Here is a 27,463-nt window from a genome sequence, read left to right as displayed (position 1 = left end):
CCTCTGAGTGACACTGCAAATTAGTGTTGTATCGGGGACAGTTGAGGGCTGTGGATCTATGTCCATTAGAAGCTGAAATGACACTCCAAACTTATTTCAAAAGGACCCTTACAGTCAGCACAAAGTGGATTTTCATCCCATCGCTATATAAAAGTTGTTGTTGTATCAATCTGGGCTGGATTTGAAACCAGATTCTAAATGTGAAAGGCCAGGATCAGCACGATCGCCTTCAACAAGAAAGCTTTAAAAAAAAAAGTCCATGTATAGTTTTGTCAGTTTTTAATCCATTGATGACTTTTACCAATTATAAACAATAATTTCAGTCTTAATGTCTTTCGATGGTGTGGGGTTTTTGCACATATTTTAAACTTGGTCACAGTTTACAATAATAATTCGATACAGATCAAAGTCACTCAGTTAAATGGTAGAGTTAGTTTTCCTTCAAGCTTTACATCAATATGTACAACTCTGGATTCATTTAATTACAAGCTGTATAAATAAAAGCCACCTTGAATACATATACAAATTACAGCCAAAACCCACACACACAATGTATTCCAAGCCAACAATAAACACATGCTGCTGGTAACGAGAGCAAATCCTCTTTCAAAAAGTTACTTCTGTCATACAACATTTGGGAGACAGCATTCATTTAGTGTTCACTGCATAAATCCAACAGTGATTATCAAGGCCTCAATTTCTCACCTCAAACATAGACATGGAAAAGGGAGTTGGCAAGTTTCTTACACCGAATGCTTTGCATGACCAGTGAAAATTCCCATGGACAGACCGGACATGCAGCCCGCTTGTGAAGACATGAATACCATTGGTGGGAAAGTTAAAAGTACTCTTCAATCACAAGCAATCCATTTATAGCTAATGAGGCAAGTCAATGCAAGTCTATTGAAAATAACATTCTACGGGTCAGTATATTTCCAAAGCAGAAGGCAAAGTTTGTTAAGCATTGAAAGTAATTTTAGGAAAATTGCTCACTGACCAGTTAAAAACAATTCTGTCCAGTGACTGCATTAACTGTAATGCAAGTCATCCCTTTGGCTCAGTCGAGAAAGTAACTAGTTAATAGAAGTTTTTCAGCACTTCTGCATCATTTGAGGGTTGTTACAATAATTAGAGTTAAACATTACAGTTCCTTCCAGTGTTGAGCCATGGAATTGTTGAAACAGATGACTCTGCTATACACTTGACCTTTTCTGGAAAATCAGGCATTTGTTGTTAGCTGGCATATCAACCTGAAAACAATCCAGAATACCATTAACACACTAAGGCTGTTGAGTGACCCCTTCTGGCTTTTAAGCAGCATTACCACAAAATCAGCCACAACCCTTTCATTTTAACAAATTTACCTTTTGGTTTGACTAAATGTTCTCAACAAATCACTCATTTGATTTGCATTGCTCTCTTCATCTAATTTTCAAAACAACAGTTCACAAATGTACCATTCTGTAAATCAACAGATACAATGAAGGAGTGGAAAATTCACACAATGCAGTACAGTGGGAGAGTCAAAACTAGGGGCCATAAATATAAGACAGTGACTAATAAATCCAATAAGGATTCAGGAGAACCATCTTTACCCAGAGAGTGGTTGGAATGGAACTTTCTACCAGATTCAGTAGCTGAGGCGAATAGGTGAGTAAGGGTGGCAACTTAGTGCTAAAATATGGCACTCACTAGGAACTGGGGTATAACGGATTTCACATTGGACCCTTGACGTCAGCACATCCCACCCGTCTGGGCTGGATTTGAAACCGGGGACGGTGGGGGGGGGGGGTGGCGGGATTTTAACTGCAAGAGTGTTTCCGACAGGCAGCTACTGATTTCAGTTATTTCCCGCCCATCTGTGGCAGATGACGCCATCGGACCTCGATCTGCATATTTAAAGAGGGCCCCCAGCGGTTTCAGGCAGGTGTCCTTTCCGCCTGCTTAGAAAAGCCAGTTAAAATTGAAGACGGTGAAATCCAGTGGAATATCACTGAGTAAGTCCATTTTAGTTGCCTACTCATGCAGTTTCCACCAGGTGGGGTAGTGGTGAGTTAGCAGGTGGTAGGAAGGGAAATACGTAATGGGAAGCTGGAAGATTTAAGGATACGATGGGAACGAAAGGATATGGGGGACGGGGGGAGCACAAATGATTGCTGGATGGTAGGGGAAGGGTGCTTCTGAGGGCCATAATTACTTTGAAAACCCTATCTAAAAGCAGCCATCAGCCATTGGTGACATCTTTCCCACGGCACCGTACCACCCAATACATTCCACCTGAAAGGAGAGATGAAAAAAGTAAAGCAAAAGATGATAAAGAGATAAACATAAGAGAAGAGAAAGAGACAGAACCATAACAGGAGACACATTGACAGGTAGGCAAATGAGTGACTATTCAGTGTGCAATACCACAGAAGTAGGCACGCCGGCATGGACTGGTTGGGCCAAATGGCCTGTTTCTGTGCCGTATATCCTATATTAGAAGTTTTTGAGGAAAATAAATATCAATGCATGGGATGCATTTTGAGTGACCAACATTGGTTTGTTTGTACTGAAACACTCAGTTAGTCACCATTTCACATGTATCATAATTATTTAGGAAATAAGTAATTCATACCATCCGCTTGAATGTCAACCCGCTCTCTGCAGCAAACTTTTGTAATATGCTCGTATCTCTCAAGCCCCAGCTTGGATTTCTTTTAAAAGAAAAATATTACATTTAAAGGGAGCTGTTTCAAAACCATATTTAAATTTTTTTTTAGGATTATCGACAGAAACAAACGTTATAAAAATCAAAAAATATTAGCATCATATTTTACCTTTGCCTTAAGCTCAAATCAAAATCTATATTGCTTTGCGGAGTAATCACGCCATTGACTGCGTAGGGCTGCAGAATAGAAGATAGTCAAATTAAGTCAGTCAATGACTATCAATATTTATCAAAATATTCCCTCCAGTAACCTGCCTGGAAACAGTGAAAGGGACTTTGTGCAATCCGTAAAACTCTATTTTCACCAACACACTAGTAAATACAGTCAAACCGTGTTACAGTAAACTCTCCCATTAGAACGAATGATTTTACTGGCCAAGCTCCAGGGGAAGTTGGGAGAACTCAAACTGCAACAAGATTATTCACAGGAACTAGTTTAATAATATTGATGTTTAATGATGTACTCAGTTTACTCTGGTTGGAAATGCAGTTCTGAAGTGTTCATTCTTTGGGCATCACTTCATGCAGTTACTCAGGGGGAGAAATTTGCTAACTTAAACACCAGGTGCTAATGGTCTCAAACTTTTAAAACACTAGGCGGCTGTGCTCCAGAAAGGAAGCGGAGCGCTAAATCAGTTAGCAGCGTTGACTGGGCCGTGCAGCGCTGCCGTGTAGAAAGACTCCTTCCCTCCCTTAAAAGAATAGGCCATCGCTGCAGGCTCTGCAATGGAATTTTTAAAAACTTACCTACTCCACGATGGTAGCCACGATCCCACTCGATCAGCTCGGCACTCAGGCAGAGTGCCAGGCTGATCGATCGTAGGCAGGAACCCAGGAAAAAACCTGCAGGAGAGAAGGTACGTTTATTTTAAATTTACCTCGGCCACCTCTCCCCTGAAGCGGCTGGCCGCTCAATGCATGCCTCCTGCAGCTGTCGGGTGTTTTCGCCCAGCGATGCTGCAGGGGGCGTATCGCAATTTCGGGTCCGGGGCGATGCGCACGGCGATGATGTTCCAATCTCCTGGGGGAAGGAAAACTGGGCGCAACCCCATACCACCGCCACAAACTCTCACCGAATTTAGCGGGGGGGGTCAATGTTATCACACCATAACACATATGTATATGCACCCGGTCGCAAGCCCATTTGCGTCCATTAGCGCTTCAGAGGCATAAAGGAGTCCAATTTCGCCCCCTTTGTGTTCTCCTCACAGCCTAGCTTTGTATTGTCAACAAATTTGGATACATTACGCTCGGTCCCTTCACCTGGGTCATTAATATGGATTGTAAATGGCTGAGGCCCAAGCACTGAACCTTGCGGCACCCCATTAGTTGCAGCCTGCCAACCTGAAAAAGATCCGTTTATCCCTACACTCTGTTTTCTATCCATTAACCAATCCTGTTTTCTGTCCATTAACCAATTATCTATCCATGCTACGATATTACCCCCAACCTCATGTGTCCTTATCTTGTGTAATAACCTTTTCTGTGACACCTATCGAATGCCTTTTGGAAATCCAAATATACTACATCTACTGGTTCTCCTTTATCTAAGTTACATCCTCAATAAACTCTAAAATTTGTCAAACACAATTTCCCTTTCTTAAAACCATATTTACTCTGCTGAATCATGTTCTGATTTTCTAAGTGCCCTGTTACCGCTTCCTTAACAATGGATTCCAGCATTTTCCCGATGACTGATGTCAGGCTAACTGGCTTGTAGTTCCCTATTTTCTCTCTCCCCCCTCTCCTGAATAGCTGTACTTCCATGAATGCTGTCTTATTTATATTACAATGCTAACTCTGCAGGCAGCACTATAATACAAGCAGGGTTCAAGTCAAAACATCCAGGGTATGTAATATAATTTATGAGCAACTAATAAATGAGTTAAATTATGTTAATTTTGCTGCAGTCACTCAGAACACTCTCAAGGCTTATAATACTTACAATTAAGATCTGCCATTGCAAATCGTATCACTGACCATTCGTTTAATTAATTGAAATGTGTAATTGCAACATATAAATTGGGAAAAATGCAGCAACCTTCAAAGAATCGAAAGCCCAATTATGCTGACAAATCTCTCTGGTCCAGTTCTCATTACTGGTTCCATTTCCTTTCAGCACTAAATATTCATTAATTTATGTTCCTCAGTTGTACTCAGATCTTCTTGATATTCTCTACTTTCTTCCTAATCCCTGTTCAGCTCTTCTAGCTGCTATTTTTCAAAAAAAAAAATGCCTTTAGTTTAAATCAATATGCCAGGTGGGTTCATTCTAACTTAGTCCTCTCTTCAATACTGCATCGGACAGCCAGGATGCTAAAATATCTATGGAGACAAGTGCTTTCTACATGCATCACCATTTTATGGTATAATCATGTTATCAAACAACACACTTGTATTAAAAAAAGCATCTCTCTTACACGGCACACAACAAACAACTCCCCTTGCAATATCCCCACAACATGCTCCAGCTGAGAGGGTAGGTAGGTCTCTGCCAACAACACCTCACTTTTTAGCACCTTTTGGTTTCCCATTTCCACTTCTCATGCCCTCATGACGCCACAGTTTTGAGGCGCTGCGGATGCAGCCTTAAATCCTACCACCAACAATACATTTTTTTAAAAAAACAAGGTTCTTTAAAATATTCACAGAAATTTCTAATGACCAGAAAGTGACTAAGTTCCATGGAAGAATAATTATTCAGCATGTGTGTACCTATCACACAACTTCTCAGGACAATGGGTACATGGCATTGTGGTGAATTGAACAATGATAAAGTAAAGCACACTTGCACATTGTATCACTGTCTGTGACAGGGCTGTAGGCTGCCACTGAAGACAAGCGATAAATTACATTAACTTACTGTTGAATGCAGCAATATACTTCATTTTAATTTGGCAATACTTTATTTAGAGATTGCTGTAAACTGAAAAATATCCATTGCTTTGTCGTTTCTTTAAAGTTACTTAATAAAGTACTAGTGTTAACTTTTCAGAGTGGTACGAGAAGACAGCACATAACTGGGTGGCAATATGTTCAAGGAATTTGAAGAGAAGTTAGAGAAAGGTCAGTCATGTGAAAAAAAGAGGGGATGAATGTGGGCATTTTAATAAGGAAGGGATGATGGCGTCAGTTTTAATAGTGGTAGTGATATCGGCAGAGGTGATAATACGAACATACAAACAATGAAGGACAGGTAAAGACCATCTGTTCCATTGAGCCTGACCCACACAATTGCGATACCTTGTGTATCACAACATATACACTCCACCCACCCAAAACCATGTGGTCTCCTGGGAGAGGCAAAAAAGAGAGATAAAAAACCCAGGCCAATTTGGGAACAAAAAATCTGGGAAATTCCTCTCCGACCCTTCAAGGCAATTGAAACGAGACCAGATCACTCTGGCCTTGAATTCCCTGCAGTACCTACCTTCTGTAAGAGGTGATCTCTGCCACAACCAGAAACAAATCCAGCTTTCGCTTGAAGGAATTCAGTGAGTCTGCATCCACCACGAGAGGGCAGCTTGTTCCAGAGGTCTACTATTCTCTGGGAAAAGAACCATCTCCTGATATCTAATCTAGATCTAGTCCTACACAACTTAAAACACCACCTTCACGTTCCCCTTCAAGTCACACACCACCCTGACCTGGAAGTAGATCACGGTTCCTTCATCGTCGCTGGGTCAAAATCCTGGAACTCCTCCTTTACAGCACTGCAGGAATATCTTCACTACACGGACTGCAGAGGCTCAAGGCAGCGGCTCACCACCATCTTCTAAAGGGGAATAAGGGATGGGCAATAAATGCTGGCCTTGCCAGCGACGCCCACATCCCATGAACGGATTTTAAAAAATTAGTGACCCATGGTCCTGCCAATGTCGGCAAGCATGTGACCAAGGTGGGGAAGTTGAGTAGTTAAGAGCGGTGCTGGGAGCAGATGGTAGGCTTCATGGAGGAGATAGTCTGATGAGGAGTGGGGACAGATGGGCAAGAAGCTGCAGGATGCAGAGGTGAGGACCGAGTTGGGCTCAGAAGAGAGCAATGGACAGAAAGTTGAGGCAACTGATGGAAAAGCTCAATACTGGGAGCAAAGAGGTCTGTAAGCCACTCACATTTCAGGGAGGAGAAATTGAATTGACTTCATTTATTAACATGTTACAAATTTCTTCAATGTCCTGTATGGGGAGACAAAGTGGCAATTGGCAACTTTAGTCTTGAAGAAAATAAAAAGTCCTGTTTCAAAATTACCTTTTAAAAATGTTTCAAAGTTATTATTGAAACATTGAAGGGGTAATAGTTTTCCTTACATACCAGCGATTTTAGCAAAAAGAAATTGTGGCCAGTCAGCTTCAAAAAGCAAAAAAATATGCAAGTTTACAATAAAGGAAAACTGAAGTACCAATAGAACTGGTCATACTAATTAAATAATTAAACCCACCAATGGCCTGCTCGTACACTGCCCAGTGTTTCAAACGAAGCCACACAGCCCAATAAAGTCCCAGGTTCATGCTGAATTAGCTGTTCTTAGCCATAGCACAACAACAACTTGTATTTTTATAGCAACTTTAACGTAGTGAAACATCCCAAGGCGCTTCACAGGAGTATTACAAGTTTAAATATTTGACACTGAGCCGCATTAGGAGAAATTAGGGCAGATGACCAAAAGCTTGGTCAAAGAGGTATGTTTTAAAGGAGCGTCTTGAAGGAGGAAAGAGAGGTTTAGGCAGTGAATTCCAGAGCTTTGGGCCGAGGCAACAGAAGGCATGGACACCAATGGTTGAGCGATTAAAATCAGGGATGCTAATGAGGGCAGACATCTCGGGGGGGGGGGGGGGGGGTTGTGGGGCTGGAGGAGATTACTCCATGAAGGGATTTGAAAACAAGGATGAGAATATTGAAGTCGAGGCACAGTCGGGACTGTTTAGTTCTGGGCTTGGGGAGGGTTAGTGTTTCAGACCTGATTGCTAGAAATGATGTATATGTTGGATGTCTGGTGAGCACAGGATTGGGCTCTGCTATGATATCCGCCATGACTGAAAAGACTAACACTCACTGGGTATCCACACACAGGAAGAAGAACAACCACCTAAGAAAGATATCAGAAGGCGGCCTGTGCTCATGGAAGCTTACCTCAGCATTAGTCACGCCACCTTTAGGAAAAAACATTGGAGATAGGTTTTAAAAAAAACTTATCTACAACCACCTTGGGAAACCACAGTGATTATATTACTTTTGAGTCAATAACTCCATAACAGCAATGAATAAGAAGCAAAGCAGAACACTAAATATGAGACAACATCAGGCACTTTTATTGACTAAGATATAGTTGATCGATGTAATTTCCAGTGAGCTTATTATGGTTGCTTAGTAACAACCCAGTAGCAGCTTCAAAGAGATAACAAAGCCCTCATTTCTTGCAGAAAATTAAAAATTAAATCTTGGGGACTATGAATTATTACTGAACATGGGCAGATACCACAAAAAAGTAAAAATAACCATGAATGAAGGCAACATGTATTTTCCTCATTTAAGTAACAGCCTATTAAAATGGAGGTGAATAAACATTGCAACTGCAAAATAGACAGGCAACAAAAAAAGAGATATACTAATGAGGCACAGCAATTGATTTCAGCAGTGGTGTGGGGGGAGGAGGGAGGGGAGAGAAGAAAGCACAAATATCAAATCAGACAGGGTTCCCACTCCGAAGCATGCAAATACTAAGTGAAGACATAGTTGGGCTCAACTGTGGCACTCAGTGAGTGACTAATCTCACACATGAAGAATTACAATTTGGGTGAAATGTTTGTGGTTGCCAATATCCCAACATTAGCACTGTCTTTAAGAAACGAGAAGTAATGGGATTTTTTTTTATAAATGCACTCAAACACTAAACATTAAACTATTAGAGCTCAGATTTAATCTGGCACATAATTATTAGATGCTATATCATAGGGCTCAATTTTCCCCAGTTATCTGCACCGTTTTTTTAGCGTGCACCATTTTTTTTGGAGTCAATAAAAATCGCCAAGTTCCCCCAAAGTTTCTGCACCAGCGTAATTCACTTAGGTACAATTTTTTTAGGCTACAATTTTTTTGCGTCATGGGGGCATAACCTGATGTCTGTGCCAGTTTTTGACATTTAAGCAAGTTTGGCAAACTTACATTTCTCCGAGGACGGCGTATGTGACCACTCCCAAAAAACCTTCTGGGCAGCTAACAAAAATCAGCGCAGAAAGACGCCATTGTTTTTAGCTGAAGATTTGGAGGGAGTGAAGGCGGCAGGGAATGTGCATCATAAATCTTAAGTTTGTGAAAGTCAAAAGGGAGAAATTGGAAGTGTAATGCAACTCTTGAATTTTTGATTTTTTTTCAAAGGACCACCCCACCACCAAACCTCTCCTCACCGGGCTCGAGGGTCGGAGCGTCAGCCAACAGAACTGTTCCCTCGCCCGGACATAGGACCTCGGGGCTCGGCTTCAAAAGCAGCCCAGGGTAAGGGGGGGGGGGGGGGGGGAGAAAGAGAGGGGGGGTTGCTGGTGGAAGCCAAGCCCGTGACCGGGCAAGGGAGCGATTCTGCCGGCCGATGTTCCGACACTCGTGCCCAATGAGGAGAGGAGAGGAGAGGTAGTGGGGTGGTACTTCGTGAAAAAAAAATCAAAAATTCAAGAATTGCATTACAATTTGTTGCCCCAAATGTCTTCAGTGAATGCCTAGCTTCCCGTTGTAAGCAAGCCTATTGCGCATGCGCAGACCAGGGTGTGATCCATACTAGAGCATCCACCTTCGAGAGAGAGAGGGAAGAGAAGATGTGAGTGCTTTGTCTGAGTGTTGAGATTGTTGCAAAACTACAATTTAATTATGGGGGCAATATTGAAAATGCCATACCTCGTGCAAGCCTTCTGCATGATGGTGCTGCGGAGGAGAAGATTGATTAGACAGCATCAGCTGAGGAACCTCAGAGCACGTAGAATGATGGGCAGGAGGCCTTACCCATCAGGTATATCGAGACAGGCGTTCATACCTGCACCTGAGTGAGGCAGACTGTGTGAGGCGGCTGCATTTTTGCAAAGAAGTTGTAACCGAGATCTGTGAGTTAATATAAGCAGACCTGCATCCTAGAAGTGTCAGGAGGACTGCTTTGTCAGTTGAAGTAAAGGTTACAGCTGCACTTTCATTTTATGCATCTGGATCATTCCAGGCCACAACTGTGGATGTGTACACCATTTCTCAACATGCAACACATATCTGCATTTGGCAGGTGACTGCTGCACTATATGCCTGGAGGAATGACTACATAAAGTTCCTCATGACCATCCAGGCAATGTGTGACAGGGCTGCGGGTTTCTCCAGGAATTGCTGGCTTCCAAGGTACAGGGCTGCATTGATTGTACCCACATCGCCTTGCAAGCACCTTTGGAGGATTCAGAGATGTACAAACAGAAAAGGCTTCCACTCGATGAATGTGCAGCTCATCTCTGACGACATGCATCGCATCATGGCAGTTAATGTGAGATACCCTGGGAGCACCCATGATGCTTTCAGCCTATGCGAGAGTGCTATATCTGCCATGTTTCAGCAGCAGCCAGAAGGGCAGAGCTGGCTGCAGGGAGACAAAGGGTACAGCCTCGCCACCTGGCTCATGACACCCTGACCCGTAACCCGGATGGAAGCTGAGCGGGAATACAACATGTCACACATTGCAACGCGCAACATAATAGAGAGGACCATTGGCATCTTGAAGCAGCGTTTCCGATGCCTGGACCATTCCGGAGGCTATTTGCAATACTCCTGAGATTGTCGGTCAGTTCACTGTTGTCTGCTGCATGCTGCACAACTTAGCCATCATGAGGCAACAGCAGCTGGTAGAAGACCCATCTGAGGTGAGAGTGGCTGATGATGAGGAGCAAGATGCAGATGACGAGGAGGAGGACGATGAAGCCATGCAACTACCTGAACCCACAGCACGACAGTGGAGGAGGGTGGGCCGTCGTGCCCCTTTAACGATTGCTCGAGCCTTGCGCCAGCAGCTCATCCGTGAACGCTTTACCGCCCGACGACTCAGCGGCAACTATTCAAAATGGACCATGTTTAACTGTTTGGACCTGTTCCGTACTGTTGTGTTGTGTTAATAATGGAACAAATAATGTAAATGATTCAGTTATAATTTAAAATATGTATTTTATTTCAAAATGTTAATATTGTTTGTACTTAACTTTAATAAAAATATTCTTGTATCAAACTTTAAACTATTTAGTTAAGATCAGTTTCAAACTTTTAAACTTGTAAATTTACATCACTTACAAAAAACTTTTAATTTGAGAACAGTTACAACAATAACAACAACAGCAAACAAAGGCTGCACCCATCTCTCCACCACCTTATTCTAAGACCGCCCGCTGCGCTTGGTCTTGGCGACTCCACCCCTGCCCGTTGGCGGTGGCACAACATTTCTTGGGTTGGTACCAAGCTTATTCTTTCGAGCAGCTCGGATAATGCGCACTTTTTGTTGGGGGACGTGGGCAGGCAGTAATATGGAAGGCCCGGCTTGGGTCTCTTCAGAGGCTGGTCTAGGGATTGGAGTGGGAGTGGCAGTTGATTCAGTCAATGGCCGTGGGGTCTGGGCGTGTTTCCTTATTGCAGCAGCTACCTCCGACATTTCCTCCTTTATGTGCACCGACAGTGTATCAGCTACCTCCGACATTTTCTCCCTTATGTGCCTGGATAGTGTTCCTATTTCTCGCGAGAGTGTTGTTACTTACACAGAAACATAGAAAATAGGTGCAGGAGTAGGCCATTCGGCCCTTGGAGCCTGCACCACCATTCAATAAGATCATGGCTGATCAATCCTTCAGTACCCCTTTCCTGCTTTCTCTCCATACCCCTTGATCCCTTTAGCCATAAGGGCCATATCTAACTCCCTCTTGAATATATCCAATGAACTGGCATCAACAACTCTCTGCGGTAGGGAATTCCACAGGTTAACAACTCTCTGAGTGAAGAAGTTTCTCCTCATCTCAGTGCTAAATGGCTTACCCCTTATCCTTAGACTGTGTCCCCTGGTTCTGGACTTCCCCAACATTCTTCCTGCATCTAACCTGTCAAGTCCCGTCAGAATTTTATATGTTTCTATGAGATCCCCTTCTCCCGACAGTCCCAATATCTCATCACCCACCCCAGCTATAGAATCCAGGAGTGATCGCATAAGATCAATGCTCTCCCCACTCATTGTCATCATCTGAACCACATCTGTTACATCCTGCATCTCAGGAGAGCGCTGTCAAGCTCTCCTTCCCCTCCTCACCCTGGGTGTGGCTCGCTGCATCCCACTGGAACCCGCAGCCTCGGACAGTGTGAAACCAGGAAATGTCCCAACACTCGCACCACTCAGGAAAGGGGCTGGCACCTCAGTGGGCTGCACCAGCATCTCCTCCAGAGTGAATACAACAGTGGGGTCTTCATCCTCCCTCTCTCTCTCTCCTCCTCCTCCTCCTCTCTTCTTCCCCCCTTGATCTTGGTCTGGAAGGTCAGACTGGAAGATGTTCTCCTCTTCAGGCTAATCCACGTCTGAATCTTCTTCCGCAGCATCAGGGTTGGCCTCAAGTTCTGCAAAATATAAATCGAACAGACAAATGGTTAGCAGCAGAGGGGGCAGGATGGCATGAGTAGGCTCACACAGCACAGGCAGCAGACTCATTTGAAGGACCACGATGAACGATAGCACATTACATCAACCGAAGTATAGCTGACTGAGACATCCCCATGAACCGAAGCATGGCTAGCCAGCGCAGTACTTAACATTTAGCAAAGCCAGACTGTGGAATTTGCAGGACTTACCCTCTCCTTCAAGTGTGGGCCCAGTTTGTGCAGTGGTGGTTGCTCTTCTCCAGGCAGGACCCATTAAAGCAGCGACTCTCTCTTCCACGGGTGTCAGTGGCTGCAGATTCGCCGGACCTCCTCCTGTTCGAGTTCTCTCTCTTTTATTGTGGGCCTCCTTCCTCTGCAAAGATGAAAATATAACTTTTTAAAGAGAGGGTGTCTTTCTGTTGGGTGGGACATACAGATGGTCACATTTGCAATTGCAATTCCAATTCCAGTGAATAAATGAAAATATTACTTACACCATCTGTTTGGCCAAGGTCCTGCCACTTCTTTTTGCACTGGCCTTCGGACTTCTGGGTGGTCACCATTTCACAGTAATCTTGTGAAAGTTGGTTCCAGCGTTTCTTCATTTCTTTTGGTGAAGCATTTATTTGACCTCTGCTGGTGTCCAACTCGTGCCATCTGGCCTCAATTATAGAAACCAGGGCCTTTACTTCGTCCTGAGAGAAATTCTTGGTCCTTGAGCTGCGTTGCATATTGCAGCTCGGATTTTTTCCACTCAGAAGAAACGTTCTCACACACAACTGGCTCTTTAAAAATGACTGAATGCAGACCGGGAGGTGTACTGGGCATGCACTCCCATACCCGTCACATAAAAAAATGGCATTTTTTTTGCGCATGAGCAGAAGGGGGATGGGCCTCCTTTTTTCGGTGTAGACCTTAAGCTCCACCCCCCCAAAGTTAAAGGACAGGCTGCGCAGCGCCAATTTCAAAAATTACAATGGGGAAAGTTGCACGTTTTTTTTTGCCGTGGTAGGGCTGAAAAAAACGGGCGCAACTCTTGAAATATGGCAAAAAAACGGCATTGGGGAAAATTGAGCCCACAGAAACTCCCAAATGTTATTAGCTTTAACTGGCATTTGATAATGTTCCGCACAAGAGATCATCAAAGAAAAAAGCTCATGGAAGCGGAGGTAAACTTGTGACATGGGTTGATAATTGGTTGAGAGGTAGAAGATAGAGAGCAGAGATGAAGGGAGCATTCTCTAATTGGATTTTATTGTTTAACAGTGATAACCTGATGCAGTTTTATTAATGAAGCTGAAAGTGTTTATTGCCAAAAATAAGCATTGTTATTAAGAGTGTCCAGTCCTCTACCTCGGAGTAACCCAATTTAAAATGATTGAAAATGACTTGAAACTATATTGAAGCATTTAAGTTTCATTGGTGCACATTAATCAGTTTCTTACCAAATTAAATATTTTTTGATATGAAAAAAACGTTTGAAACGTGCCTGTGCGCTTAAGAAAATGAGCACAATTTGAGGAACCTTCTCGAACCAGTGCAATCGATGGAATCTCATAATTTTAACCTGGGACGTGGCCAGTTTTGTGGGCAGGGCCTGATATGGGGGAATTGAATCTTGAACCAGTGTAAAAGATCATGGAAAACACAAATATAAGTGGTTTTGGGCTTTACTCACATTTGAAATTCTTTTGTGCTGGTTTGGCAGATTCCACCCAGATTGCGCTGATATTACTAGTGCAAACAGGCAGAAATTCTACCCTGTGGTGGTTTAAATGATAAAGGGATTTGATAGCGTAGATAAAGAAAAGCTATTTCCTCAAGTGGGGGAATCTAGAACAAGGGGGCACAATCTTAAAATTAGAGCTAGGACATTTAGAAATGTGTGCTTCACATAACAGACAATGGAAATCTGGAATTCTTTCTCCCAAAAGGCTGTGGATTCTGGGTCAATTGAAATTTGCAAGACTGTATTCGATAACTGTTGGTTAGGTAAGGGTATCAAGGGATCATGGGATGGGTAAATGGGTTCGGATACAGATCAGCCATGATCTACTGAATGGCTGAACTAGCTCGAAGGGCTGAATGGCCTATTCCTGTGGTAATTTTATTTAAAGATGGTTTTGGTGGAGCCTAGGAACATGAACGCTCCTCATGGCACTACAAAAATTGTCCTTCCCAGTGCTGGTGCCCCTCACCCACCATGTCCCTGGCAGATCTGCTCCATGGAGAAGCTGGCAGACTTCCTGGCCCCGGCCACCCGATCGGTGAGATGCCGTCAGTGCTGTTCAACAGCTTGCCAAATTTTACTTTGTTTAACGAGGGCCTGATCAACAAAATCGTTCGGGCTTCCCGACAATATCAGCCTGCTCACCACCCACCTGATGTACGTTCAACGGAAAAATCACCCTCGGTATTTCAGAATTCTGAAAGGTTTCACAGTTGCACTCTATGCCACTTCAGTATTGCTAATGTATTCAGTTCAATGTCTCAGACTTGGCCGAACTTTCCCAAGGACATACGACAAGGCGCTCAAGGTTTGCATTATAAAGTTCATTCCATTTGGAGTATAGTGCCATACATCACGTCTCAAAAAATAAATGACTTGCAGTGCAAATTCTGTAAAACCTCATTTGTTTTTTGCATTATTAACATGACTGGTACGTTAGAAGGCAATAAATCTTTCCATTATCATAGAATCCAATCTCATGGATTACTTACCCCATAAGTGATAAGTAAGGCATTTGGTTTCAATAACTGTCCAGCACCTTTGAACAGACCCTGCAGGAAATAGAATATTGTAAATAATGACATCTTATTAAATAACAGCGCTGGCTCCTATGATTCTTTTCCTCACAAACTCCTCTATTATGCACAGTGAGAATTGCTTGGCTGGTTTCATCTACATTCAAAGCTAAACTATCAGAGAAGATGCTCCTCCTGAGGCAAGGGAATGTGTATGGTCCTCACAGAGCAGTCTCAAGGCATTGACAACAGCCTAGGAGGAGCCGGTCAGGTTCTTAGCTCATGGTGAGGGGGAAAACACCAAAAATAAATGGTATAGAGCTGGAAAAAAAAAAAGGTTTTTAAAGGAACAAAGGGAGAGGCTGCAGGATTTTTGCCACAGTGTTATTGCTGCATCTTAGCAGTAACTGGAAAAATGTACAACCACTGATCAGCAGCAGTACATACTGGTACTAGCTTCTACATTGGCAGAATAATGCCACTCCGCCTTGGGTGAGTAAAACAACAAAAACTTAGAGCCAGAGAGAATTACAGAGGCTTGTGATAAAAATAGAATGTGTGTGTTAGATGCGCATGTCGTTTAAAAAGTGATGGCAACCAATCTTAAATTAGATCGAAGCATTTCAGTGACACTCCTGGCTCTCAGCAACAACATTGTGAATGCTGTTATTTCCATTCCTCTTGTTTTGATGGAGCAAAGTACAATGAAATGTCTGATTGTTATCATATGTTAAGTTTAACTTGAAAATCTAGAAAAGGAAATACAACTGGTGCAAGCCATTAAACAGCATACAGCAGCCTCATGGATATGGTACTGGATGGTGTGAGCTAGGCCATTCACGTGTGAAACTTGGAAGCACTTTTTCCACACAAAGGGTGGTGAAAATGTAGACCTCACTTTCCCCGAAAATCTATGGCTGCTGGGTCAATTGACATTTTCAAGATCGATTAGGCAAGTGTATCAAATGATATGGATCAAAGGCAGGTGAGTTGAATTGAGGTACAGATCAATCTAACTGAATGGTGGAGCAGGCTAGCGGGACTGAGTGGTCTACTCCAGTTCCTATGTAAATCCCACCATGGAAGTTGTGAAATTGAATTCACTAATTCTGGTAATTTGTGGGCGAGCATCAAGAAATAATCATGAAGGCACAAGTGTCGTAAAAACACAACTACATTCATGAATGTCCTTTTGCAGCAGATCTTGCTGCCCCTACCAGGTCTGGTCTACATGCAACATCCAGTCCCACATTACATGGTTGACTCTTAATGCTCTCTAGCAAGACACTCATTTGTAATCAATTACTGCCAAGCTCAAAAATAAGGAAAGGAATTGAGGGACCTATTGGCAAAGTAAAACAGACTTTGGAAATCTCAGCCCATTCAAACCTGCAACATCCGCCTCACTAACATCTTGAGACGGGTGTCCAAGCCTGATATAGTTGCACTCAGTGGCTCAATAAAAAACAATATCCCCAACGACACCTGGGAGTCCCTGGCCAAAGACCGCCCTAAGTGGAGGAAGAGCATCCAGGAGGGCGCTGAGCACCTCGAGTCTCGTCACCGAGGGCAGGCAGAATGCAAGCGAAGGCAGCGGAAGGAGCGTGCAGCAAACCAGACTCCCCACCCACCCTTTCCTTCAACCACTGTCTGTCCCACCTGTGACAGAGACTGTAATCCCCGTATTGGACGGTTCAGTCACCTAAGAACTCACTTTTAAGTGGAAGCAAGTCTTCCTCGATTTCGAGGGACTGCCTATGATGATGAGTGGCTCAATAGTTGTACGATCTATAGGATGCACTGCAGCAACTCACCAAGGTTATTTTAATCATGTTGGAGGAGGTGACTATTTATGTTGATCTTTTGGGTCACTAAAACTGGCCTCAGGGAGGCGAAAATGGACTCCTCATTATTATCAGTGTATGATAATAGATTAGCGGCTAACATAAAAGGGAACCAAAAAGTATTTTATAAACATATAAACAGTAAAAGGATAGTCAAAGGATGGCTGATCTTTTGAACATGTAGTTTAACTTGGTTATTTGGGACTGACAAGAATGACAGCTATAGATCTAACAAAATGAATTCACACAAACAAATAGAAATCTCACCTCAGTGCATTTTATCTCGGTGATGTGAATCATGTTGATATTTATAATAAGATCAAAAGTGTTTGGTTTCAATCCTCCCCAGGTCTCCCAGCTCTGCGAACAGTCAATAGTAAGTGGCTGCTTGACATTCTGCACTCTTGTTGCTGCAATATATGCAGAAATGCTAAAAGTAAAACATTAAAAATACTTTTAGATACGTCTTTTCATAAGACAACCATGTTAGATGCCATCTTGGTAAAGGAGTTGAAGCACGATCTCTGAGCAGCTGCCCCAAAGATCATTAAGGCTTTGATGACCAATTATAGTGCTCCTAATGCTCATTAAAGAAACTGCACGCCATTTTGCTTGCTAGTGCTACAATTGACGACCTCTAACAGCTACCAGTTGAACAGGGGTAAAGAAATCCTTGGTGAGGATTGCGAGCGCTATGTACAGCCATGCTCAGCTTTCTCTGTTCACTTGCTGCTGGAGATCAACTGATTACACTGCATTTGAAGAGGACGTTTGATGCTCATCAGGAGACTTTTTGGGGCACTTTGTCAAGAATTCACCAACAATATCAACATTTATTTTGCAAATTCTCTGAGGACTTCATCTAAAGAGAGTGAGTGCTGTGCTACGATACTTTATAGTACTCACCAGGAGAAAGAGAGTGCTTGGTCATGGGGATCTTGCTAGGGGTCCCCCCTGGTCTAGAGGAGGGACAGGAGCAGGGGAGAGGAAGGGCGGGAGGAGCAGAGAGATCCAGGTAGATGGCCCGCACCTGGGAGGGACAATCATCACCATCTAATTGGACTGCTTTTGAGAGACGTTCTCCACCATCAGATTTCGAAGCACTGTTCCCACGTCTTACCTTCCACAATTGAGGATCCATCAAGAAATCCATCATCTGCACTCAATCCTTTCAACTCCTTCCCCATGTAGAACACAATAAAAACCACCAATCCCACCACTACACAATTACCATAATCACTTTATCTAGAGCAAAAACAATGAAAACAAGACAATCTTAAACTATTCACCCTGGTACTTACCCTTAGTGGCAATGTATAAGTGCTCTTGCCTATTCTGGTGCTTCTACAAAGTGCAACCAGAGTGGCAGCGGCACAAGATTCTGAAGAGGGCAGCTGAGATGTCTTTTTGGAACACCTTTTGGTAGGTTGCAGACCGCGATGGCCCCAACTCAAACTATCTCAATATGATCTTGAGCAATCTGGTCCGCCTGGCTGACAGGCAACTACAAGGGCAATGATGCAGTGGTGGGGGAGGGAGCAAGAATGCTCCCATCTGGAGGCCAGTAGCTTCCTTCTCCATGATTCCCACGCCACTACCTCAGGGCATCTGCTGGAGGGCAGATCACTGGGCAGCTGAGACACTGCAAGCTACTTTCAACCAATGAGCCCACAGACACAATGACAGCTGGCTGAGCTGCCATTGCAGCATTTTGTCGTTCCATGGAAGCCACAATGTCTGCAGTGGAAGCTGCGACCTCAGTCATCAGACGCTCTATGATGTTGGGCTCCACAGGTCACTGGATGGAATTGGACAGCCTCTCCATGCTGGAGGCAGATTCCTCCATCTCTACAGCCACGATCCGCAAGCTTTCAGGCAGGCTGTCCATTGCACCAAGCATTTGGTTTGTTAAACCAATCAGCCTTCTCCTGTAGCTTGCCCTGCAAGGTCCTCATCTGACTCCTCTACAGCAGAACTAGTATGCGACCTTGCCCTCTGAAAAGGTGGCACCTATGGTGTCCCTTCCACTTGGCGTGGCTGCTGCTCACTAATGCCAGGTGTGTGTCACTGTGAGGATCCGTGTTCTACACTAGTCTAAGTTATACATGGTGTCGGTTTCTGAGCTGGTGCCTGCGACAGTGGTAGCGATTGACGCAGTGCCGCCTTCATCGCTCTCTTGCGGGGGGGGGTGCAGGGTGGCTTTTCCTGCTCTTCCAGTTCCTCCGGGGGGCGAGGTGGATCTTGTTGCTGGAAGCTTGCAATGATAGAGCTAGCAGGATTAGGGTGCAGTACGTTTGGCCACTAAAATGTGTGTGATAGACCATATGGAGCTTGTGAGGATAGGTTTTGGGGGGGGGGGGGGGGTAGTATTTGGAATAGTTGTAGCTATGTAAGGAGGCCGAAGTGGCCACATACCTCTAAGTGAGATATGCCCTGCTCTGCCTCTAGCCACGGCATCTGCCACTCCCCTCCCCATCACCATCTGCACTGCCTCCTCATGCAGTCATGCTTCCCCTCTCTGGTCAGGTGCGACTGCCGCCTGTAATATGCTATCTTGTCCTGGAAGAGAAAGAGTGATGATTGTGAATGAGTCTATTAGCAGGTCTGTGTCAGTGTGTGCATATGCGCGTGTGATGCCTCACATGGTAGAAGAGCGGAGAGATGTGTCTGAGGTGTGAGCAGTGCCTGTGAAGGATGCAATATTGTGGGGTGTGTGAATGTCAGTCTATAGTTAGATGGTGGATAAAGTGTGTTGAGGTTATGATGATGGCGGTGGAGCAGTTATTGAGAAGTTTGTGAGATGGGATCTTACCTTGACTACACGTGTCACCATTTTTTTTTTCTGGCACTGGAGCCATGCCCTGGGGCTAGGGCTCCTGGCTGTCACCTCCCATGCGATCTCCTCCCACATCCGCTGCATTATTTGCTTCTGTGGTCTTCTTGCCCCCTGCAAGTACAGGATAGCCCTCCTCCTCTATACCTCCTCCACCACCAGGAACTCCAGTGCCGCATCCGAGAACATGTGAGCTCTCTCCCTCGGTCCCTGAGCCATCCTGATACGTGTCGTTGTCTGTCAGCCAGTGCACTCCACACCTTTAGTGGAAGTGTGCACGTGAAGGCTACATATATCACTCCACAAAAATTGCCCCTGATCAGCGATTGAGTGCTAAACATGCAGGTCTCCATTTTAGCCCTTCCAGGCATGTTTAAATCATGGTTCTCACTAATTAGCCCTAAAATTGCAGACTAAAACCAGATTTTTAATTAGGCGTGTCTTATTAACACAGCACCCACTTAGCGCCTGTTTTCACCCTGTCCTCAAAATAACCCCCACTGTGTTGCAGGTGTGCATACATTGTGTGTTATAAGGTGTAGAACATATTTTGTCTTGCTGGAAAAAAACATCATGGGAAATTTACAATTTAATAAAATGTTTTTTTTATCCTTTAGTTTTTTTACCACAGGCAATTGTGAGGACGTGATGGTTGACACTGGACCCAGAGTATCACTACAAAATGCCAATTGTAATGGTCAACTTATAGGATTTTTTACATCTCTTATTAAAATGGTATCAATCATGCAGCAATGCAGTTATCCTGTAGGTTCACTGTTACATTTGGTTCTTTGGCACACTACCTTAACCTTACAGTTGTCTGCCTCATTAAAATCTCACCCCCAAGTCTATCCTCTATATAACAAAGTGAATTGGATCCCCTGCTCTCTGTGCTGCCTCTGTGTAAATCATTATATACACACCTCCAGCAATTGAAGATTAGGATTGGAATAATTACTCCACTTCAGTCAGGTTCCTTTTTTAATCTTCTCTAATATCCCTGCAGGAGTATTGATGCATGTAATACTTTCACTAACTGCTTTTTAAACATCTTTCTTCAATAAACAATTACAAAACAAAGCCACTGGGGATATAGTTTTCTAACGCTTAATGATAAAAGCTTTATCCTGCGGTATTCCTTCAAATGGGTGATATATAAATCACCCAAGTTCTTCTCTCAGGTTCCTCCTGCTAATTCATTTTGACTGCGTGAGGTAATGGGAAGCTTGCTGCAAACAGACTGTAAATTGTCTAACGCACAAAATCATCCACTTTTCATCAAAACGATGAGTTGGTAACCTTGAAATGCACAGGTCAAAGTGGAGAAAGGATGGATTACAACCTGCAAATGCAGATTATCTTTCTCCTCTCCCTACAACCTGCTTGACCACACGAACTCCAAATAAACTCAACGATTAATATAAATATTAATATCAAGAGCAATTAGGGTTGGGCAATAAATGCTGGCCTAGCCAGTGATGCCCACATCCCCTGAAGGAACAAAAAAAATACATTTTGAAAAATCATTACAATTCTTATTGAGCAGCTGATTTTTTTTTTTAAATACATGCACAAAAACAGATTAAGCTACGGGTTATACAGATATAAAAACAGAAAATGCTAGAAAGACTAAGCAGGTCAGGCAGCATCTGTGGAGAGAGAAACAAAGTTAATGTTACAGTCAGAACTGGAAAAAGTTAAAGATGTAACAGGCAAGTACAGAGGCAGGGAAAGGTAGGAGGGGAGGAACAAAGCAAAATGGAAGATCTGTGATAGGGTGGAAGGCAGGAGAGATTAAATGACAAAAGGGACGATGATGCAAGGCAAAGAGAGATGGTAACGGGACAAGTAAAGAAACAAAAGATGGGTCTAGAGGAGCTGTAAATGGGACTAGCAGAATCATACCAGCACTTGCTGTCTGAAAAAAATGGGAGCAATGGTTATGATCCAAAATTGTTGAATTCAATTGTAAGCTGTAAAGTGCCTAATAGAAAGATGAGGAGCTGTTCCTCGAGCTTCCATTGAGCTTCACTGGAACAGTGTAGGAGGCCAAAGACAGAGGTCAGAGTGGAGAATGACAGGCGACCGGAAGCTCGGGGTCACGCTTGCAGACTGAACGGAGGTGTTTCACAAAGCGATCACCCAATCTGCATTTGGTTATACAGACATGCACACCAGTAAAATTACAACAAACTTTGTGTCATTAAGATTGAAGGTCCCCTTTTTCCAAAAGCCTAGTTTTTTGTTGCTTGTATATGAAAAAGCATTCACAAGCAAAAGGGGATAATTACATACAGAGAAGGAATTCTGAATCAAACAAATTCTGGCATTGAAGAACTTTATGATGATTGAAAAAGTAAAAAAAAGACTAACCAGAAGTAAAATAATGAATATCTCAAGAAACAAGCCCAATAGCATTGCTATCACAGAGCACCATTGTACAAAAATTGTAGGCTGCCTGGTAAAATATTAAAAATGCCTACATTTTATCAATGCTCCATGCCCACATATATGTGAAAAACATTATTCATAATTTTTTGACAAGGTGAGCCAAAGTGTATTCGTTACAGTATAGTGAAAAACACTGAAAATTACAGTTGGTCTTTTACTAGAACTACACACATGACAAGGGACATACAAGGTCGGATAAAAAAAAAAGGAAAGCTTATGACAGATACCGAGAACTCAACACTGCAGAAACTCTAGAGGAGTATAAGAAGTGCAGGGGTACAATTAAAATAGATATCAGGAAAGCAAAGAACAAGCATGAAATAATGTTTGCAAGTAAAATCAGGGAAAACCCAACGATGTTTTATAAATACATTAAGAGCAAGAGGTTAACTAGAGAAAGAATAGGGCCTATTAGAGACCATAAAGGAAATCTGCGTGTGGAGGCTGAAGACTTTGGTAGGATTCTTAATGAATACTTTGCATCTGTTTTCACAAAAGAGAGGGGCGATGCAGACTTTGCAATGAGGGAGGTGGAGTGTGAAATATTAGACGAGATAAACATAGTGAGAGAGGAAGTATGAAGGGGCTTAGCAGCTGTGAAAGAGAATAAATCCCCAGGCCTGGATGAAATGTATCCCAGTCTGTTAAGAGAAGCACAAAAGGAAATAGCAGAGGCTCTGACCATCATTTTCCAATCCTCGCTGGCTACAGGTGTGGTGCGAGTGGGCTGGAGGACTGCTAATGTTGTACCTTTGTTTAAAAAGGGAGAAAGAGATAGACTGAGTAATTACAGGTCAGTCAGCCTAACCTCAGTAGTGGGAAAATTATTGGAAAAAATCTTGAAGGACAGGATAAATCTTCATTTGGAAAGACCATCTTTTACTAGCTTCTGGCATGTTCATAGATTTAGTTAATAGTCAATTTTGTCTCTCCTGAAGGCAATGACTAATGGAGCAGGTTGAGGTCAGGGAGTTCTCCTTTTTGGGACAGAGTTCTGGTGGGGCAAGACTTCCGCCCTCCCCTCAGTGTATGGTCCAGACCCAACCCATTCTCTTGGGTCAGGGTTCATGAGGTATGGAAGCTAGGGCTCCCAACCGGATTCCCGCTGTCAAGAGGGAGCTGGCCATTGCAAAGGCTGCTGCAACACCAGAAGATCCAGCAAGAGGTCTTAAAGGGACAGAAGCTCCCTAAAGATCTGAAATGAAGTCCTACTGAAGGCCAGCAGGTAAATCTCTGGAGCTGCCTGGGGAGGGGGGGGGGGGGGGCACCTGTTGGACTTTACCACCAATTCCTGGGGCCATACACTACCTTCCATATGGCAGCCCTGGGAAGTGGGGCGGAAAGATAAAAATTCGGGTGATTCGGGCCCTGTCCTCTTGGTGCCACTTGCACGTGGCAGATTGGGACGTTGTGACCAACAGTAGTCCCAATAAGGAGGAAATCCCAGTTAGGGCAATGGCCACCGGTAGACCTCACTGCCTGCATTTTCTGACACTCTCGGTTGTGATCCCACTCAATTTTGGTTGGGATCATTTAGGCAAATCCTCCCCTACATTGCCCTCAGGGAAAGGACAGGAGAGTGGGACTACCCGAGAGTCGGCACGGGCTCGACAGGCTGAATGGTCTTCTTCTGTGCTGTAACTATTAAGAACATAAGAAATAGGAACAGGAGTAGGCCATACGGCCCCTCGAGCCTGCTCCGCCATTCAATAAGATCATGGCTGATCTGATCATGGACTCAGCTCCACTTCCCCGCCCGCTCCCCATAACAACTTATTCCCTTATCGTTTAAGAAACTGTCTATTTCTGTCTTAAATTTATTCAATGTCCTAATTTCCACAGCTCTCTGAGGCAGCAAATTCCACAGATTTACAACCCTCAGAGAAGAAATTTCTCCTCATCTCTGTTTTAAATGGGCAGCCCCTTATTCTAAGATCATTCCCTCTAGTTCTAGTCTCCCCCATCAGTGGAAACATCCTCTCTGCATCCACCTCGTCAAGCCCCCTCATAATCTTATACGTTTCGATAAGATCACCTCTCATTCTTCTGAATTCCAATGAGTAGAGGCCCAACCTACTCAACCTTTCCTCATAAATCAACCCCCTCATCCCCAGAATTAACCCATGATTCTAAGCTATGGTACTGTTTCACAGATGTGGACAGCCCTCTGGTGTCTCATCCAAGTTCTCATTCTTTATATGTGCGCTTGGACACTGAATGTTAGCATTCAATCACTAGAGCCATCACAGTCTAGCCGGATCCTGTCCTTCCACCACATGCCAGCAATTCCAGCAGGGAGTACCTGGATAATTGACAGGTCATTTTCCACTCTGCTATAAACTAGGGATTCAGAAGTCAGCAGTAGCTAGAATCCCACCATTGCTCAGCTGAGATCAGCACATACCAGAGATCAATACCATAACATGTGCATCATTTACCCTTTGAACTATAGGATGGTTATACAGTTTGATTTAAAAAAAATCTTGTGCCTGGCTGATCATTTGCAGTCTGGAATTCAGTTTAGTTGCTTCTGCTTCAGGTCTTTTTGTTTGGATTCTAGTCATTCCCAGATCTTGATCATGATCGTCCCTCCTTCAGCACTGGTTGTTTGAGACAGAATAAAGGAACAGGATTATAGCGCTGTCCATCAACAAACACTACAAGACATTTATGATCTGGACTTTCAGCCCCGCTCGTGCCACGGCGCATAAATCGAATGCATCGTTTTGAGGTTGCTGTAGGTTCGTTTCGATTTAATTTTAAGACATTGAACAGACAACGGCGTTTGACATTTTAGAATCAGAATGGGAAATTGTTTAAACGTGCTGAATACACGCAGCGGGAATACGGCGACCTTTAGTTCTAATGATTGAGTCACAAACCTTTCACGGTTTGTTGATCGAGCTAATTTAAAGCGGAGACACCATTGACCAGCGGAGAGACCAATGACAAAGAGTGACTATTGACAAATAGTGACCACTGAAAAACAGAATGACCATTGGTTAACAGTGACTATTGACGAACGGAGTCACAATTGGTGAACAATGACTTTCGCTGTCACTAGACGCGTCCTTTAAGAGACGAGCCCAGGAGTTGGGAGTGGGTGTGAGTGGGGGAGAGTCAGTGTGAGTGACAATGGTGAGTGGGTGAGAGTGAGTGAGTGAGTGACTATAGGTGAGTGGGTGAGAGAGAGTGACAATAGGTGGGTGAGTGACTATAGGTGAGAGAGTGAATGGGTGAGAGGGTGTGAGTGAGTGTGTGTGTAAGTGGGTGAGTGACTATAGGTGAGTGGGTGAGAGAGTGAGTGACAATAGGTGGGTGAGTGACTATAGGTGAGTGGGTGAGAGAGTGAGTGACAATAGGTGGGTGAGTGACTATAGGTGAGTGGGTGAGAGAGTGAGTGACAATAGGTGGGTGAGTGACTATAGGTGAGAGAGTGAATGGGTGAGAGGGTGTGTGTGTAAGTGGGTGACTATAGGTGAGTGGGTGAGAGAGTGAGTGACAATAGGTGGGTGAGTGACTATAGGTGAGTGGGTGAGAGAGTGAGTGACAATAGGTGAGAGAGTGAATGGGTGAGTGGGTGTGAGTGAGTGTGTGTGTAAGTGGGTGAGTGACTATAGGTGAGAGAGTGAATGGGTGAGAGTGAGTGACAAAAGGTGAGTGAGTAACAGTGCCGGTTGCCGGTGAAGAGGCGCCCGGCTCGGTCAATCTCACCTCCATTCCGATCGCTGCCCGTCAGTTTGAAAACTACTGAAGCTACAACAGTGGCGGGGCGGGGGGGGAGCCACCTGTTGCGCCCTCGGCCTCCTGCACCTCACCTTTCCAGCGATCGCTGCTCCACCTCCGAGGGCTGCCACAGCACGTTGGGCAGCGACTGGGCGAAGTGCACCGTGTGCTGGCCGGAGCCGGACGCCAGCTCCAGGGCCAGTGCGGGGGCGGGGGAGGAGGCGGCGGGCCCCAGCTGCTGCCTCAGCACGCTCAGGATGGGCTCCTTGTTCCTCTCGGCAGCCGGCGCCACGATCATCCTGGGGCCGAGGTTGGAGAGGGTGCGGAGCGAGCGGAGAGCCACCGCCGGTGTGTGAGCTGAGCTGCGGTGCGGCTTCGCTCACTGAATCAAAAAAAACTTTCCCAGAGCTGTCCCCCCTGGCCGCTCGGCGCTCTGGGACTTGTAGTCCCGGCACCGTCTGCATACCGCGGGGCGGCAAAGGGACCGTAGCGGACTACAACTCCCAGCAGGCACCGCTGCGCCTGCGCACTCGCGGACGCTCCTTGTACAAGAGAATATTACACTCCACGTGAGTCTCCTCCCATAGACACAGAATGGTTACAGCCCGCACTGGCTCTCAGCTAGTCTGGTTCTCAGCTAGTCCCACTCCCCCTGCCCTTTCCCATAGCCCTGAAAATGATCTTGCTTCAGATACTTATCCAATTCCCTTTTGGAAGATAAACTTGAGACTGCCTCCACGACTCTTTTCAGGCAGTGCATTTCAGACCTTAACCACTCTCTGCCTGAAAAAGTTTTTTCTTGCCCTTTGGTTCTTTTGCCAATCACCTTAAATCTATGTCCTCTGGTTCGCGACCCTTCTGCCAATGGGAACAGTTTCTCCGTATCTACTCTGTCCAGACCCCTCATGATTTTGAACACTTCTGTCAACAAATCTCCTCTCCATCTTCTCTGCTCCAGTCTTATCAATGTAACTGAAGTCCCTCATTCCTGGAATCATTCTCGTAAATCTTTTCTGCACCTTTTTTTAAGGCCTTCACATCCTTCCTAAAGTGTGGTGCTGAAAATTGGACACAATACTCCAGTTGGGGCCGAACCAGTGTTTTATACAGTTTATCACAATTTTCACACTTTTGTACTCTACACCTCTATTTATGAAGCCCAGGATCCTGTAAGCCTTTTTAACTGCTTTTTCAATCTGCCCTGCCATCGTCAACGATTTATGCACACATACTCCCAGGTTTCTCTGTTTGTGTAACCCCTTTAGGGTTGTACCAATCTAGGCTGACCCTGCCAGCATAACCTTCTATTCCTTTCTCCTCATGTACTTATCTAGCTTCCTCTAAAATGCATCTATGCTATTCACCTCAACTACTTGTGGTAGCGAGTTCCATATAAAAGTGTCAGCTGTGGCTCAGTGGCTGACACCCTCACCTTGGAGTCAGAAGGTTTTGGGTTCAAGTCCCACTCGAGACTTGAGCACAAAAAAATCTAGGCAGACACTCCAGTGCAGTACCAAGGGAATGCTGCAC

At 44.3% G+C, this 27,463-nt stretch overlaps 1 protein-coding gene and 1 long non-coding RNA gene across 2 annotated transcripts; both read right to left on the bottom strand.

Annotated features, from left to right (window-relative positions):
• Positions 1-262: 262 nt before the first annotated feature.
• mettl26 (methyltransferase like 26) lies at positions 263-26,375 on the bottom strand. Its single transcript, XM_070901193.1, has 6 exons — positions 26,026-26,375; positions 17,191-17,353; positions 15,056-15,115; positions 2,820-2,887; positions 2,618-2,696; positions 263-1,250 (listed from the first exon to the last, which is right to left on the bottom strand). Exons 1-6 carry the CDS (start codon positions 26,229-26,231, stop codon positions 1,194-1,196), a joined length of 633 nt encoding a protein of 210 aa, XP_070757294.1. The 5' UTR covers positions 26,232-26,375; the 3' UTR covers positions 263-1,193.
• On the bottom strand, positions 10,916-15,048 carry LOC139281170 (uncharacterized). Its single transcript, XR_011596836.1, has 3 exons — positions 12,829-15,048; positions 12,545-12,707; positions 10,916-12,313 (listed from the first exon to the last, which is right to left on the bottom strand). It is a non-coding gene; the product is annotated as an uncharacterized lncRNA (long non-coding RNA).
• Positions 26,376-27,463: the final 1,088 nt, after the last annotated feature.

The sequence above is a fragment of the Pristiophorus japonicus genome, chromosome 15 (genome assembly GCF_044704955.1).
Source record: "Pristiophorus japonicus isolate sPriJap1 chromosome 15, sPriJap1.hap1, whole genome shotgun sequence".
Taxonomy (NCBI): Eukaryota; Metazoa; Chordata; class Chondrichthyes; family Pristiophoridae; genus Pristiophorus; species Pristiophorus japonicus.
This window is presented reverse-complemented; position numbering and strand designations above follow the sequence as displayed.